Source organism: Rhodnius prolixus, unplaced genomic scaffold (assembly GCF_049639745.1).
Source record: "Rhodnius prolixus isolate KJV_2025 unplaced genomic scaffold, Rpr scaffold_6, whole genome shotgun sequence".
NCBI classification, from domain to species: Eukaryota; Metazoa; Arthropoda; class Insecta; order Hemiptera; family Reduviidae; genus Rhodnius; species Rhodnius prolixus.
The window spans coordinates 14,049,262-14,066,904 of NW_027411634.1; the positions used below are offsets into that span (position 1 = coordinate 14,049,262).

The 17,643-nt window shown below is 30.7% G+C and overlaps 2 protein-coding genes across 14 annotated transcripts in view; one reads left to right on the plus strand and one right to left on the minus strand.

Annotated features, from left to right (window-relative positions):
- bbc (choline/ethanolaminephosphotransferase 1 bbc) overlaps nucleotides 1–1,194 on the minus strand; it is a 28,594-nt gene extending 27,400 nt beyond the window's left edge. For 4 of the 12 annotated variants that reach the window (XM_074141894.1, XM_074141897.1, XM_074141896.1 and 1 more), the window contains exons 1-2: nucleotides 551–1,193; nucleotides 271–418 (exon numbers count right to left, since the gene is read on the minus strand). In XM_074141894.1, coding sequence (XP_073997995.1) covers nucleotides 271–418; nucleotides 551–787 — 385 coding nt within the window. In that variant the 5' untranslated portion in view covers nucleotides 788–1,193. Of the gene's footprint in view, nucleotides 1–270; nucleotides 419–550 lie in introns of all 12 variants that reach the window. The other 8 variants (XM_074141904.1, XM_074141899.1, XM_074141898.1 and 5 more) reach the window with 5 other exon arrangements.
- Nucleotides 1,195–1,223: 29 nt separating this feature from the next.
- Nucleotides 1,224–17,279, plus strand: Ac13E (Adenylyl cyclase 13E). 2 transcript variants are annotated; one of them, XM_074141890.1, is made up of 17 exons: nucleotides 1,224–1,346; nucleotides 1,689–2,087; nucleotides 2,160–2,721; nucleotides 2,788–2,901; nucleotides 2,978–3,206; nucleotides 3,362–3,616; nucleotides 3,691–3,933; nucleotides 4,693–4,923; nucleotides 5,006–5,082; nucleotides 6,639–6,755; nucleotides 6,839–6,953; nucleotides 7,446–7,552; nucleotides 7,994–8,188; nucleotides 8,342–9,270; nucleotides 9,871–9,988; nucleotides 10,075–10,295; nucleotides 10,639–17,279. In XM_074141890.1, the coding sequence occupies exons 2-17, from the start codon at nucleotides 1,765–1,767 to the stop codon at nucleotides 10,904–10,906; spliced, it is 4,104 nt and encodes a 1,367-aa protein (XP_073997991.1). In that variant the 5' UTR covers nucleotides 1,224–1,346; nucleotides 1,689–1,764; the 3' UTR covers nucleotides 10,907–17,279. The 2 variants fall into 2 exon arrangements, with proteins under 2 accessions (XP_073997991.1, XP_073997992.1); XM_074141891.1 differs by having other exon boundaries at nucleotides 6,839–6,938.
- Nucleotides 17,280–17,643: the final 364 nt, after the last annotated feature.

The window sequence follows — 17,643 nt, forward strand, 5'->3', positions numbered from 1 at the left end:
TCATGTCCAAACTAAGTCAGTTCGACTTGTACTATTTAAATTTTTACAAAGTAATAGAATAATTTTTAAATCAGGCGCCTCTACATATTAGGTCATTTTGGTCTTGTATCAAAAATAAAAACAGCTGTTACAATCTGCCAGATATTTACCTAATTTCTCTATTACGATTAGCAGCGAATAATCACTGTCACCAATGTATAGAGTTTGAAAATTCAACCGTTTAAAACTGGAAATTCTCAAATTGAAATCTTACTAAAATTAAATAATAACCTGTTGATACTGAATCACATCCATGATCGAAGAGTTCTCCCAATGGTGTTGATGTGCCTGTTCGTCGAGCCTGCTTACCATCTATGGCATCCAAACTTTGATATGCGAAGAGCCCAAGGGCACAAAGAATAAAAGCCCACCATGGAGCCTAAGGATAAAAAATAAATTTGTTCCATTTTTTAGCTGCTGGTCTCAAAGTCGCCGTATTCTTTCATTAAAAATTCATAAGTACATACTCTCAAGATTATAAAAAATAATCCTAGTTTAAATTGAGACTTACCTCAGCTTTTGCATCGGGACTGTAATACACTAACACTAAAGTAGTTAAAATATTTATGATAAGTCCTATTATTGTAATTAAATTTGGTGCTAGCCAAAGTGGTATTTTGCTAACTAGCCAATCCCACCATGGTTGTAAAAATTTGTCCAAAATACTGAGACTTTCGCAACTATATTTATGATCACTAAGACGTTTCAACTGTCCCGGGGAAAGAATTTTTTCTTTATAAAAAAACATTTTTACTTCGAACACACAATTTCGTCCGCAAAAGAAATTGAACTTTTATTTATAGGATTGCACACAACCATGACACAACAGAACGGGGACACTTCACTGAAATAATTTAATAAAAAGGCCAGCTAGAAGCAATAAGTAGATGGTGATCTGTACGTCGTGATGAAAGTACAATGTTGCCATCCAGAATCACATAAGCATGCCTATTCCAAAATTTACCTGAAAATATCCAATTAAACATTCTAAAAATGTCTATACCAAACATTCAAAACAGCCCAAGACAATTTTGAAACGTTAAATTCATTTTTTTTATTGATTAATTGAGTATTCTATAATAAGAAGAACTGCTTGTTAATTTTTGTTTAATAATTTGGTTCGATTTCACTAATTATCGTAATTTTTTAATATTTTTATTGAAATAGTCCAACTGTTATTCATTTTTATTTTCATGTTGGAAATTTTAATCTATTTTTTATTGCCACAACCGATCTAACAAATATGGCGGATATAATTTTGTTAAGTAGCCTTGACAGTAAATAAAACATGGTTAGAGGGATATGGGGTATGTAGACAAACTAAATATTAGTTGTATGAATGAGCTTTAAAATTTTAAATAAAATGCTGTGATAGGTTTTATTATTTTCGGTGCCTTAGTAGTAGCAGATTAGGCACTGGAGAGTAAAACAATAGTTTTATGTCCAGATAGTTTTTAGAAATATTACATAATTGATAACAAATGTTTGTAAATTGATAATTTAATCTGATTTGTGCACTAAAATCTTTTCCTTAAAGAATTTTATTCCACTGAATTATTTGAAATGTATTGAAATGGATGTCAACATAGTTTATTTCATGTGTGCATTTAATAAAATTTTGAAAGTGTCTTTTTTCTTTTACTTTTTAGGATTTCAAGTTCTAGTCTATGGTTTTAAACCTATTATTTGATACAAATTAACGTAAGGGATGGTAACATCAAAGAAATGTCAGATAAAGTTATTAGAAATAATAACGGCACCTGTTACACCGAGAGAAGAGCAACAATAGTGAGCTTTTCGAGAGAGAAAGATGAAATTAGCATCCAGGACGAAAATGAAGACAGTGATGATTTTCAAATATCACTTGCTCCGTACATTCAAACGTACCTATCCCACGGTGGCGAAAAGTTTGGCTGCTGTGGGATATGTTTTCCCGTACCGTTTGAAAGAGCATCGAAACGATCATGGTGGGATCCAAAATTTGATTCAGAAATATTAGAAGGACAGTACAGGAAAAGTTCATTTTCACAGATTAGACTGCGATTTAGGTAAGTATTAAATTTTTATGTATTTCTATATTTAATTTTTTACTGTCATTAATTTATTATCTTTCTTTTTAGGTACTCTTTGATATACATGCTCATTCTGTCATTAATATGGTGCTTTTATTTGATTACATTTGGTATTTATGATAAGTCTCAAAAGGATGCATTCCCACTTGGTGTGATATTTTTTCTCTTTTCTATTTTTTGCACCATAATATTGGTATTCACAAGATCCCCGTTGTATCGAAAATATACATTACCAGTTTCTATTCTTATTTCTTTGTCAATGTGTTTATTATCTTTAGCTTCTGTGAGCAAGTCACCCGTACTTAGTCCAGCCAGTGATTTTGCAATATGCATCGAAATATTAATGTTGATATATACTGTGATACCTTTGCCTTTATATTTGTGCGTAATTATGGGTAGTCTATATTCGATATTCTTCGAAATTTTGGGTACAGGCTTTGCTTTACCTGTTAGAATATTTTCACATGTGTGCGTACACCTAATCGCGTTGCACATTCTAATAATGACTAACGTGAGAATGCGAGGAACATTTATGAAAGTTGGACAGTCTTTACTAGTTAGAAGACAAATGGAAATGGAGAAACAGCTGAAAGAGAAAATGATTCATTCTGTAAGTAAAATGTTTATTCACGTTAAGATTTTTACGTTTCATCTAGTAACTTATTTGATAATACAGGTGATGCCACCTAAAGTTGCCGATTGGCTAATGGAAGAAGCCAATATTGAAGGACATCATTCTGGTAGTGATATTAATTCATTATTTAGGCCTTTCAATATGAATTGTATGAAAGTAAGAACTATCATTACAAAATTTTTCTTATTAAATTAATCTGCTTGTTCAATTTCTTATCATAATGATATTCTAGGATGTGAGTATTTTATTTGCTGACATTGTTGGCTTTACAAGAATGTCCTCAAAGAAATCTGCGTCCGAATTAGTTACTGTTCTGAATGAACTCTTTGAAAGATTTGATGATCTCTGCACTCATAATGGTTGTGAAAAAATATCCACATTGGGAGACTGCTACTACTGTGTATCAGGTTGTCCTACTCCAAGGCAAGATCATGCTCAGTGCTGCGTTGAAATGGGACTAGGTATGTCCATAATTGACATTTAATTATGTCACAATCTTCAATATAAATCCTTTAATATATTTTTTAGAGGCACAACTTCTTTTTTATTTTGCATCAGATATTCCAAACTTTCAAAATAAAAGTTTTAGTGTTTGCGAATTGATGCTTGTTTTCAGGTATGATTAAAGCAATAGCGGAATTTGACCGCGAAAAATCGGAAGATGTGAATATGCGAGTTGGGGTGCATACAGGAACTGTACTCTGTGGTATTGTCGGAAGAAGGAGGTTCAAGTTCGACGTATGGTCCAATGATGTTACCCTTGCTAATAAAATGGAATCTTCTGGAAAGCCAGGACGAGTTCACATATCACAAACCACGGCTAAGTTCCTTAACGAGCTCTACCTACTTGAACCAGGCGAATTATACCATGGTGTGCACTTGTACCAATTATTGTCATGTACTTTAATAAACAGATTACTATTTTATGCTATTTATTTTTATAAGGTATGGAAACCTACTTCATTGTCGGACGCAAAGATTGCATATCTTCAACTTCTGGGGGTTCTACACAAGCGACAGTAACATCTCCAGGCGTAACTGTAAATAGTGACCTTTCCTATGAGACTGCATTGGCATCGCATTCAGAGTCGCTAACTACTGCTCCATCTCGCAGTACTAAATCGGCATCCTGTGTTCATTGTACAGTTTCCCCTTTTGAAACTGTATCATCATTTGGTACACCCACAGGTGAATTGGACAAATTAAATCTCTAAAGCTTAAAGAAAAAAAAAAAAAATAGAGAAAATTCTTACAATTTTAGAGACCTTCTTTTCAAACAATTTCTCCACTGTTACTATTTCTCCAGTTGATAATGATGTCACTTTCTTGAAAATCGTTTACTTCAGACAGTCTAGCTCATTGTTCTCATTGGACTAACCTCTTTTATTTGTACAAACCTATTTTTTTTACAAGACCCGTTTGGGAAAGGGGTTGGCTATTTCTCTATGAAACCCTGAACTGCCATATTAAGATCTAACATAAACTGTTATTGATGTCATGCGAGCCTCTACATTAACTTCTCCATGCCCAGTTCTGAAATGCCTAAAGTTCTGATTCTGAGTGTTTCTTTATCCACCACATTCACAAACATTGCCTGGTTGATTTTTATTTACAACTCATTCATAAAAGCTGTCGAGAGGAAAGAAGTTTTGTTATGATGAAAAGGTACGCTGAAAAAGAGCGTACATAATTAGCTGTGGAAACTGTTAGATTCTTTCAGTCGTAATTGTTTGTAAAGTTAAAGGTGTATTCAAATCCTTGAGCCCTCTTTCTCTTTCTTCATACTGAAAGGTTCAAATTTTTAGGCTTCTTAGTACCTAGGAAAGGTTACAGTTGAGAACTTATTTTTAAGACATTTATTTATTCAACTTCAAGCTAGTTGAAATCAATCCAAAATACTATTTAAAATTAGTTTAAAATGAAATAATTTAAATTCATTTCTTGCAGATTCCAGGGTATCTCCTCCACCTGCAACTAAAAGTCCAGGAATTGCTACGAGGTTATTGTGCGAAAGGCTAGCCGATGCCGGAACTAAAGCAACTTCGCTTCCTAATGTATTTGCTAGGGAAATGCAAGCCGCAACTAGAAGTAGAGCATCACTTTTGGGTAGTGGACAATTATTAGTCAGAAAACCTCTTCCAAATTTTAAATATTCCAGACTTAGGTTGAACAAATCAGGTAGGTTTATTGTTATAAAATAATGTTACTTATAGACTAAAATTTTCAAACTTATATACATATTATTTTTATTGTTAATTAGATATGGAAAATGGAAAAATTCACAACACTTATAATAGCCCATCTTCAGTTGGGTCTGATTCATCCCCTGTTGATAAGGTAAATTAAAGTAATAAATATTATTGTAGAGCCAAGTGAATTGACGGGCCAAGGTGTTGCTATCTTTCTCTATCTCTCAAATGGCCCGTTTTTACCCCCACTTCATGCCCTCTCTGACAAGATAAGACATTTTCGTTGAGTATTAACTAAACATAGGTATTAATTTACTTTTTAAAAAATATAATTCTTAAATTGCTATTGATAAGTTCGCGATTTTTTTTTTTAGTCTGGTCTTTAGTTGACAACTGTTCATTTTATACATTAGCAGATTTGAATAATATATACTGCGTCACCGAACTATTACAACCGGGAGGATGTGATTAGTGAAACCAGCCAGCGCAAGAGGTTGGGAAACGAGGAGATCGCGGGGCCAACGTTGTTTTAAACGACATGGAGGATTATCAGAATCGGAAAGTGTGGATGAAGATTGGTAATTTGCATGATAGAGGAGGTAATGTAGGAATGGGGTGTGGAGTACTTCATTAACCAGGGGTCTTGAAAGTAATGATGGAGGATAAGATTGGAGGCATAGTTAGGGGCGCTTATATAGACGCTGCGACGGATTTTGGACTGGAAGGATTGTATAGGTTGAATGAGTTTAGAGTGTAACTCTCTATTTTTTACTCAAAGCTTCAATAAGTTCAAGTTATTCGTGTACAGTGTTGGAGAGACATTGATCAGAAGATAAAATGTTGGTATCATCGGCGTAGGTTGTGTAATAGGATGGTCAATATGCTGCCTTGAGACACCAACGCATCTCGCATTTCACTCTGAAGTAGCTATCGATCAAGTAGAATTGCAGGAAAAGGTTAAAATGATTGGTATGAACATTTTGAATTTATAGAGTAATCATAGAAGCCAAAACCTGTTGAAAACGTAAGCTAAGTCTAGAAAGACACGCATGGAATCATTGTTTTTCAGTGCCGAAGAAATAGTATCGACAGTTGTGAAGAGATGTTGGATAGTAGATTGGCGAGTGCGGAAACCAAACTGATGGGTACGGGTTACATTTTGGGCTTTTTAGTATGAGAAGTAGTATTGGAAGAATCGGAATTCTGAGAGTTAGCATCGAAGGAGATTTGTTAATTGATTTCTTTTATGTGAATGAGTCCTTTTATGTGTTTCCATTTCCTTCTGGGCCGACGTTAAGCGGAGCCAGATGTGGGATTAGGTAGAATAGTTTTTTTTTTTATAAATGGAATACATGTTAAGATAAACAGGATTTTGGGGCTGCATATTAAAGGTTTATGAGAGAAGAGCTGAACAACTTGTATCTCATTGGCTATTTCACATTGTTAACGAACAGAACAGAAGAGATCAGAGAGACTGATCAAGGGACCAAAGGGCCCTGTCAAGCCATTTTAACCATTTGAAAAGGGGGGAACACTGTTTCAATAAATATTCATAACCTTTCTTGGGGCATCATCTTTGGATACACGAAGGAAACAACATTAATTCCAGCAAAATGATCTTGGGCCGCCAATTTACTTTTCGGCGACTATAGTATTGCAAACTTATTATGATTTAATAACTTTTTAATCAAATATTTATTGAAGAGCCTAACAATGCAACTTGAAGTTCCTAAAGATGACCTTAGTTTTTGTCAGTCAGTAAATAGCCGAAAAGATTCTGGAATAAGAAGCAATAGTAGAAGAAGTAGTATTCAACAACAGGTAAGCAATTCATTTAATATAAAACGATGAAGTAGATGTATAAGACAAATAATAAATAATTTGAAAATTGTTTATAATTCTAGATATGTCTAATAAATGGAATTGTGCCTGGAGAACTTCTTAATCATCGAGTAAGTGGTTATTATACTTCTAGCCAGTCTTCTTTAAGTGATTCAGAAAAAGGTATTCATCTTTTATGTAGGTATATATTTGATTTAATTATTTACTTTTGTGGCGTTACTGATTGCGAAGTTTCCAGAAAGGGATGGAGAGGGTGTTTCTTTTTTTCAAAATTTCTTAATATTTTCCTGTATTGGTGAATAAGAAAAAAAATAAAATAAATTGCTGTTTTTATTTTCTGTAAATAAGTAAAAGTTAGTGCAGTAACAGCACATTTCACGTCATTTTAGAATTTCAAAGAAGATTAAACATTAAATACAAACATACATTAAAAATTATCAACTATAAGAAAAGGAAATATTAACATTCATTCACTCCAATAAGAAAATTTGCTGCAAATAGTTAATTCTCTCTTCTCTCTAAAATTATATGATTGCATAACATTTCTTTTTAACACTCACCCTATTGTCCAATTTTGATCCTCACGACTTTGCAGTCATTAACAGATTTCATTATTTCATGTCCTTTTTTTAAAAAAAAAAAAATAATAAAACATTATGCAAAATGTAGGTCTTTCAAAGGGACGTAAATTACCAGGGCCTCTTGGAGATTCACTTGGAGCGTGCTTTCAGAAAATAAGAAAACAATCAGATTTGCAGCTAATACGATGTGTTCAGGTACGAATTATCTAACCAAACTGATTAGTCCATTTGTTTTGTTGCTAAAAGTATTGAAAAACAAATAATAACTATCTCTAATAATTATATCAATTATTCAGTTTTACTTTTTCCTCATTTTATTTATTTAAATATATTGATGTTTACAATTGATAGTTGAATGAGTTTGAAAATTCCTAATTGGGACAAATTCAAAATTTTGTGAAACTGATTTTTTAGATATGAGTTCAGAAAATCATAATGGTGCAAAATACAATTTACTCTTAGCCTCTTGGTTCGCATTTATTAAGAGAACCATTCTGAAATGTGGGCAAAAGATTACTTATCTCACATTAGTTGTTTTTAATATTTCTTTTAGATATTTAGTATGATTTGGTTGGGCCATCTTTTTAGGAAGGCATTGATTTTTCAAATTACTTGGAAGGTTACTTTTTTTTACAGGATAATAATAAATCTGAAAGAAATTATTTAATAACACCTCCCTTAAAAAGATGGAGTTTGCTGTTTAAACAAGCAGATTTAGAAAAAGAATACCGTGAAAGAGCCCATCGAACTTCACCATCAGAGCCGAATAAATCCCGCACTTTAGCAACTGCAAGATTTAATACATACTTCGACATTACCGTATCTCTTTTTGTAAGTGATCTTTGGATAATTTTTTTTTAAGTTTAAGTAAATTATGTTATTAAAAAGAAGATATGACTAGACAAGTTGATAATAAAAGGTAAATAACCTAATTTTCATTTTTTATTTTGTTATTAAATGACTTTGTTTTGTTCCTTGTTTTAGGTATTTACATCAATATCCCTCTCCTGTTTTCTCATATTCCCTTTCTTTTTACCGTGGACCATAATATTTATACTTTTATTGTTCATTCAACTAATTATTATTTTTCTTTGCGTTCATTCCATTGTAAAACCTGTACTTATTCGTAGATTAGAATCGTTTTTGAAATGGTATCCTTGGCATGTAATAGGTGGAGCGCTAGTTTCACTTCCAGCTGTGGTTGTGTTAGTTAATTTTCATCAATCAGTCACATCAGCTGATTCACTTTATGGATACGCTTGTTTACTTTTCGTTAGTGTCGTTCATTATTGTAATTTTACCCAGCTAAATTGTTGGATGAAATCAACATTAGCCACTTTATGTGCAATAATATATTTAGTGTTAGTTACTGTATCAGTAATTAGCAATCCTTATTTAATTACGGATAACAATTCTATAAGTTCTGTTTCAGTAGAGGCTTCCACGGTTACTACAAGCACATCCTATCCAATACCTACAACCTCTCCAATACCTATCCTCGTACCTGATTTCCTAACGAATTCAAGAATTAAACGCCAACAGAAAGTATCTAGTTTCATCGATACATCGGATTTAATCGATGTAAATTGTGAAAACTGTAACCAACAGCCGACAACAACAATGTATCCAACAATGATGATAAATAGCGCTGAAAATACTACAGTTTATGAACGTAATAACTTACCAAGAAGTGATTCTTTTCTAATTGAAATTTATATTGACTTATTTTTATTAGTATTTTTGGTGTGGTTTTTAAATCGAGAATTTGAAATAAGTTATCGACTAAGTTTTCATGGGAATGCTGTTGCTGCTAGAGACAAAGCTAAGGTTGAAGCAATGAAAGATCAAGCAGACTGGTTATTGAACAACATTATACCTAAGCATGTTGCTGAACACTTAAAATGTACTGCAAGGTATGTATGTTTAGAATATGCCACTACTTACACTTAACATATTATTACGGTTGAAAACTTAAATCTAAATATCATCCCCTTTTTCGTTTTCTTCAAAATACATTCTATGGTTATCAGCAAGTGATTACACTAAACTTACATGTTGAACCCAAAATATATTGTTTGAAAATTGGGGGCTAAATTTGGTCACTTTCTATAATTGTTTGTGACCATGATTCCATAGAGTACTGTTAAGATATCTTTAAGAAATTCAGTTCTATATTCTGTTTCTAATATAAATTGGCGTATTTCATTGGCGTAAACTGGAAGGTTCGGAAATAATTAGGGCATGAAATTATTTACGTAGTTAAAAAAGTATTACATTTAATGTAAGAAGAGCATCTGCTTTGATAGATCAGTGAAGTAGTGAAAAATGGGATTATGGTTGAACCATATTGTTGGGAAATACAATTATTATTGCTTAACCTTAAGTACTCTTCCTTGTACAATCCCTCAGATCCATCAAACATCTGAAGGTTTCAATGTTTAGAAAGCGTTGAAATCATATTTTGAGTAATTAATTGCAGGTAGTTTTAAATGATTTTTATTTTATTTTTTAAGGTATTCTGAAGATGTAAAAAATGCTGGAATAATATTTGCAAGTATCGTAAATTTTGGGGATATGTATGATGAATCATATTTAGAAGGTCGTGAATGCCTGAGAGTACTTAACGAACTAGTTAGTAACTTTTTGAATCGACTGCAATAAATAATGCGGTAAACTATTTTTTATTTGTTTATTTATTATATGATATAATTTCTTAGGTAAGTGACTTTGATGAGTTACTGAGCCAACCTAGATTTTCTTTGGTGGAAAAAATAAAAACAATTGGTTCTACTTTCATGGCCGCATCTGGATTGAATCCATCTCAGAGAAAAGAAAACAGCAATGAACATCTTTATCAGTTAATGGAATTTGCCTTTGCTTTGCAAGCGGCTATTGATAACTTCAACGCTCATCTTTTAGAATTCAATCTAATTCTTAGGTAATTAAGTTCAATAGATTTAAATACGGTAAAACTCAAGTTTTATTATTATTACAAAATGATAATAATAATAATATGGTCCAGCTCACTTGGAACTTTATCATACCTAGCGATAAAGAAAAAGAGCAAAAAGAAAAATGTTTATGAATATTAATTGTTGATAAATAAGAAGTCAGTCTGGAAAAACATTGCCCTCATTTGTTGAACGGTTTAACGACTGCTAAAACATGTAATTTTGTATCCTCACAATATTGTGGCATTTAGAGATTTTATTTTTTTTCAAAGCAGTTATTTTTGTTATAACCAGTAACTTTGTCTTTTTTTTATTTTATTTTTATTAAAGGGTTGGCTACAATTTTGGTGACGTTATGGCTGGTGTAATTGGGACTACAAAATTATTTTATGATATCTGGGGAGATGCTGTAAATATAGCCAGTCGTATGGATACAACTGGTGTTGCCGGAAGAATACAAGTATCAGTAAGTTGTTTAGAAGTATTGTCTCAACGATATATTTTAGAACATCGTGGCACTGTTTTTGTTAAAGGTAAGGATGATATGGACGTCTATCTAATTAATGGAAGAAAAGATGATGCTTCTTCTTTGCAATGAAATATGTCGTTTAAAAATTTATTTTACTGTTGAATCATATAATAAGATGTGCTAAATCGCTTGCCTTTTTGAAATACTTTTTAGTTTCATAACTAATTTCAAATCTAACTAAACAGGTCATTAATTGAAGGGAATAGTTCTCTATACAAATTATTAAGTGCTTAATATAATGCATTCTCTTATCAATTTTTCCCTTTATCTATAACAGCCTACATTTATGGCCTTAGATTTATATTTTTAAGGTCTAAAACAATATAGAACAGCGAAATATGAGTTGTACTTTTACTTTTCATATTTATGATTGTTTCTTGTTTCTAATAAAATAAGTCTTAAATGACAATTTACTTTAATTCATGAATACTTGAATTTTATTAAAAATTTTGAAAAAATCATTTATTATTTCCAAGGAATATGTAAAATTATTTTATTTTGCATTTATTGTACCATAAGTTTCTATTTATCGTGATTGTGGGACTCGATAAATGTGGGAAGTTTATCATTCTTAATTTTTTTAACGCTTTAGTTTGAGACTCGGAAAGTAGTAGAACTTTTTTGTGAAGCACTCTGTAATTATTTGTACACTTCATTAAAAATTAATTACATAGCATAATAAATACGCAGTATATTCGTATATTCAGAGCGGAGCTAATCTTAATGAGGAGAGAAAAAATCCCCGAGTTACCCTTTTAGAATCTGGAGAGCGTTTATATTGATTTTAGTAAAAACAAAGGATAGTTAATCCTCTTATAGTGATTTTATTTACCCAAACTTCTTCCAGCTAAATTTACTTCTAAACCTGAACAAAATTTTGGTTGTATTTTTTAGACTACATGTTAATAGGAGGATCAAAATATTAAATTGAAACAAAGATTTTTCTAATTAACCAAAAATCTTTTTCTATTGCCGAAGTATCGGAAACAAATCTTATATTCTAGTTGCTACTTTCTGTTAAAACAGGCTTGTGATGGAGCCAATAATAGTACCCTAGTTCTAATCTCTTTTCGGGTACTTCTCAAAGATGTCTAATTTTTTATATACCCGCAAAACTTCGTCAAGCATTGAAAATAACAATATATTCTAGATTCTTCGTTGTGGCTTCCAATCTTTTCAAACCTTGTAGTTGGGTTCAGTGACCCCCAATAGTATTCTAGCTCCAAAGGTCTGAGAAACTGAGGTTTTCAGAAATGGCTTTTTCAGCCATTTCTTTCACGATCACGAAATATAACAATTCTCGCAATATTGTCAGCTTTCTTTGGCACTTACCTCCACCTGGGTTCATTGGATTCTACAATTTAGAAGTATTAGTTGCCCAACTAATACTATCTACTGATCAATTTAGCTTCTAAAATTATTTCGGCGCGACCCAGACACTCTACTACAGGGATGGCGAACCTTTTTGAGACCAAAACTAAACATCTTAAGAATTCAGTTGGCTTAACGGGTAAAACGGGATGAAACAACAAGTGCTATGGAAGTCTCTTTTTACAAACTGAACAAAACCTTGCAAAAGTGTGTTTTATATGAAGAAAAATCTAAATATGGTTATTTTCTTTGGGTTGTCGATTTTTTTTAACAAAATACGAGTAAAATTATACATTTTATTTGATATTTTGTAAACACTTTTGCTTTATTTCAAATACTACAATAGCATTTGTCGTCATTTGTGTTTTAGAACTGTAATGATCAAACTAAAGGTTATAGATAGCATTTAAATTGCTTTTGTGTCAATGCGCGATTAAAAAAAAATACAGATAGAATATAAATTATCCACACAATTAGAAAATCTAAATCAACCCGCGTAAACAAACAAATGGTTGCCTAGCAATTGTGGGTCAGTGAAAAAGCTTGCGCGGGTCAGTCATAGGTTCGCCATCACTGACTCTACTGTGACAGTAACAGAAATCTTAAAAGACGTCAGTTAACTCATCCGCGGCCAATTAGGTACCAATGGTGTATTTTCACTGATAGTGTTCTATCACATTAAAATTACAACGGTTGTACAAATCTACCTTATAACAATGAGTTTTTACTGTGAGCCATTTCAACTTCTCCTGTCATCGTACATCACAAAAGAATAGCAGAGGTTTTGAGAATGTCTGGCTAGGATCCAGTATCTATCAAGGCTTTCATGCGAGAAGAGCACAGGGATCTTTCCGTGCTTACGATCCGGGTTTTTAAAGGTACCTGGTGTGTTCCTGATATACATGACGTACCTATCATCCCATTTCCTTTCTCATCTTGGTCAGTAGATTTGTTATGTGATATCGATAGACTAATGATAACATGCCTCTTACCGCTATCAATAAATTTTACCAAAAATTTGCATTTAATTGGAAGACGTGCCTTTTTAATTCCTCTAAAAAACAACACCAGACCTACTTGTTAAAATTTACTCAGTTGCTAATAGTTAGCTCTGGAGGCAGATTCATCCTTTAGCCTAAAAAGAAATGTGGATCATTTTATTCTTTCTTCCTCAGATTTTTTTTATAAATGCTGTAAATTGTCGTAACCTATCTCTAGGTTCACAACCTACATTTTCGTTGTGGTTTCTCAGTAATAACTTAATTAGCATTTCTTCAGGAAGGCCCAGATTTCACTTGCGGGAAAAAGAATAGCTGCACATTTGCCGGTGGATACACCGTGTGTTTCTAATGATCGGTTGTGTGATACTAAATTGCAAAAATGTGGGACTATACAGAAGACTAATTTCAGGAGCTCTCTTATGTAAAATTCTACTTATTATTCTTCCCTGCCAAATTTAAGGTTGTCTTCGGATTTTATATAATTATTTCCGAGAGGAGGGTAACTTATACCTCTACCTCCTTGCTCAAGTGCCTTTTATTATAGTTTGTATTAAGTTCTGCAACTTATCGGCGTCATAAATTTCCGAACTACATTTTCGAATTGGCACTAAAATTGTAATTAGTCTTTAGGATCCTTACCAATTTGTCTGGATCAAGTAAGGGTTTCAATTTTTCTTTATTATTATTATTATTATTATTTTGTGATTTAGTGAAAGAATTCTTTTAAACTCACCAGTTCAATTTCGTCTACCGTGAAAATTATAACTATACTTCACTCAAAGGTTAAAATCTCTCTTCTCGCGGCTCCATCGTCCCAATTTTTTAGAAATCGAAAATCAATTAACCCTTGTAACCACATATGGATTTGAAGATGGTTAATTTGAGCCGTCAGGTAAATAAAAATAATATATAATTAAAAACTGTTACAAAACTGTAAAAATAAAAGTCTTTATTATTGCTTGTTGTTTTGGGTACTGAAATAATCCGGCAAAATGACCAAGAGATCTTGTAACAGTAGACCCAGAAAATAAAAATGTTTACAAATCACGTCCTCCTACCTATGCCGAAAATCCTTCTTATTATTTAAGGCTGCTTAATTATAGAATCCAGTTATAAAATTGGAATTATCTTAACAAAAAATCCCTGAAAAATAAATGAATACTAATAAACTAAAATAAAAACCAAAAACTAGGTCAAACAGGTATAAACAACCGAAAATAACAGAACATTAATCAAACTACATAATTAATTAAATTTAGGTAGCAGAGGAATGTGAAAGATTAGAGATTAGAAAGGTTAGAGTTGTCAGGTTTATCCGCTGGACTTGTCCGAATGATTCCTACCAGTCTGCTAATTATATTTCATTATATTAAAGAAAATTTATCCTTTACAACTAGTTCATTGGGTTTTTCAATTATTAAAAGAAAAAAAAAAGTTGTGGATAATTAGAGGTTGTAAACAATTACTTAAGTAAATTTTAAATTATATATGCTTATGTATGTTTGTGTAAGTATATGGTTTGTGATTTAATTTATATTTACTTAAGTCTAATAAGACAATTTATACTCACTTTCTTAATAAACAATGCAAGAAATAATAACATAAGTAAATTATCATAAAATTTTGATTACCACAGTTGTACCTGGGATATTTTTTTTGTCTATGAAATAGTTGAATAAAATGAAAATCTATATTGGAGTATTATTATTTTTGAAAATATGAAACACTAAACAAAAACAAAAAAAAAAGATTATTTTTAAAAAATTATTTATAAATTATAAAATAATTTATAACTTAAATATTTAGTCTGAAGAATAAGCGTAAATGTTTTATAGAATAATTAGCGTAGGGAATAATAATTGACTTTTAAGATTTCTTTTTCCTAATTATATATATAAATATATTTTGCCTTAATCAAATGTGATTAGTAAATTTTTCTTGGCTGGTATCGCCGTATTTGAACTGTATAAAAATTTGAGTAAGTTTAATTAAGAATATTTAAATATACGAGGGTATGGGTTAATTTAAATTCATTATTTTTTACTAATTTGTTTGCATTTTTTGAGCGACTTATTCTTTGTTAATTAATTTTTTAACAATTTATTACAGAAAGGTAATGAAATTATAGAACCGCTTAGGTGTTCAACTAGCATTGTAATTAGCTCTATAATTTTGTTTTTCATTCACATGGAGTTTTGAAAGTTTTGAAAAGTTATGAATAGGCAAAAAAAAAATTAATAATTGAGTAAGCTTTATTTTTTAGTAATTATGTAAGTGTTTTTTTAAGTGCATATTTTTTTTTATTCACAAATTAAATTTTTAAATATGCAAAATAAAAATTTAATTGATGATATTGTAAATTAAAAAGTTATTTTCGTCTTTCCCCAAAATTAAAAATGCATAACACGCACTTAACTGATAAGGTAATGCTATACATATATTTATATTGCAATTAATACCTATTATTTGACGCAGTAATAAAGACAATTGAAACAGCTCATTAAGTAAGCAGTGAGTTAATATTTTAAGTTTTTTTTTTTTTTTAATCTTGCTTTAAAAAATTAAAAGTAATGGGATCGAACAATAATAGTGTTTTCTTTAATTTTTTCTAGCTCATTTAATACATAATTTTTAAAAAATTGAAAAGTAACAATTTTAGTATAAAACCTTGTTGTACATTTGAAAATTAGGTGAATTCCAACCATTTAAATTTGATTTCATGATTTTTATGTATATGTAAATTATATTTTGGTATTATATTGTAAATAATATTATTTATGTAACTATTTTATGTACAATTAAAAAAAGAAAAAAAAATGGAGTTGCATTTAAATGTAAAAAACAGCTAGTTATATAGAATATTTAGAAACACATAGCAACTCTTTAATAACAAATATGAGAAATTAATGGTAATAAAACAAAAAGGATTTTAGAAAGTGGTTCCATACATTTTATTCTTTTGAAAATGCATTAATTCAGATAGCCTTTGTTTTTTATGGTTTTGTTTGCGGAAGGTTATTTCCGAATTTCGATAGGAGATTTCAGTGTGCAGTAGTGTTTAGGTATGCTGTTTTATGGAGAAATGCAGTCGGATGAGTTAAAAGCGAAAATTAGTTATTTTAATGTTTTTTTTTTCTCCAGATATGTTAATTAACGCTTGGCGGTTAACCTTGTATAAACTATGTCAAACTGAAAAATTCAAACTCGCATGAAATGAAATTGATAAACAATTAGCTTCATAAACAAAAACATGCGTGCTGTGACGGATAAAATTAACAATGAGTAGTATGAAACACTGCTGACCCAATCACATTTTCATGGGAATGAGTTGTTTTATTATGTTATAGGTGACGTTAAAATGTATGGAAACTTTTATTTTAATTTTATATTTTTATTTAAAAAAAAAAAAGTACTTCTTCGGTGGAAATAAAAATTTATAAATATTAAATTATACCCATTTATATTCAAAAAAAAATGTCGGAGTTACATATGCATACATAATCCGATCTCCAATTCCAGAGTAAATACATGGAATAATTCAGTAATTAAAGGTTGTTAGTGTATTCATGCGTAATTTGTTTTTATTAGTTTTTTTTTATTTTAAATCTGGATACATAAAAAAGATTTTAGATGTGCCATATTTTGTTGGAGATAACCTTATGTGTTTGTAATTTGGGATTGTTGGCCAGTTTTTCTTTGCTGTACAAAAAAAATGAATAAAAAATAATTTTTTGTTTTGTTTTATGGCTGTACTATAAAAAGATGGATTCTTTCTACACAATAAATGCTTATATTGCTTTGAATGGAATTTTAGAAACATATAAAGTTAAAAATGCTCAATTGTAAAATAGTTATGGCCTAAGATTAGATAAACAAATAAAGGATTAAAATTTTATTTAAATCATCACAAGCTTTAGATGTTAATTTAAAAAATAAAAATTCTCTTTGAAATAAATTCAAGCGCTTAAAATATTTGATATTAATTACATATTATTGCTTTAATAAAATGTATATTAATTAGCTCAATAGTCATATTTTTATAATTAAATGTTGTTAAAGAGAGATGAAAATTTTATTATTATTCCTTAATAAATCCTATAAATTACACTGAGAAACATAACACAATCAAGCTGGAAAAATATCTTGTCTGAACATTTACAACTTTGGATGGAGAAGTCAGAGAGAAAATAGGGTTACTTCTATTGCAATTTTAACAACTTTATTAAATGTGAAATTTCTGATGGCCAAAAATTAGAGATGCTTATAAATTAATATAATTTTCTCATTATTAATCGAAAAATCAAGGTAAGTAGATAAAACAGCGAGAAATTGGTCAAAAATAAAGAAAACAACAATCCGTCTTTTCGCCAAAGTTTTGACAAATTTATTGTCTGAATCTTTCTAAGTTTATTAATCGTTCTAGATGCGCACTTG

Coding starts and splice junctions, on each gene's coding strand:
- Ac13E (XM_074141890.1), top strand. CDS start 1,765: ATGTCAGATAAAGTTATTAGAAATAATAACGGCACCTGTTACACCGAG. Junction 3,207..3,361: donor CTGCGTTGAAATGGGACTAG/GTATGTCCATAA, acceptor GCTTGTTTTCAG/GTATGATTAAAGCAATAGCG. Junction 4,924..5,005: donor ACTTAGGTTGAACAAATCAG/GTAGGTTTATTG, acceptor ATTGTTAATTAG/ATATGGAAAATGGAAAAATT.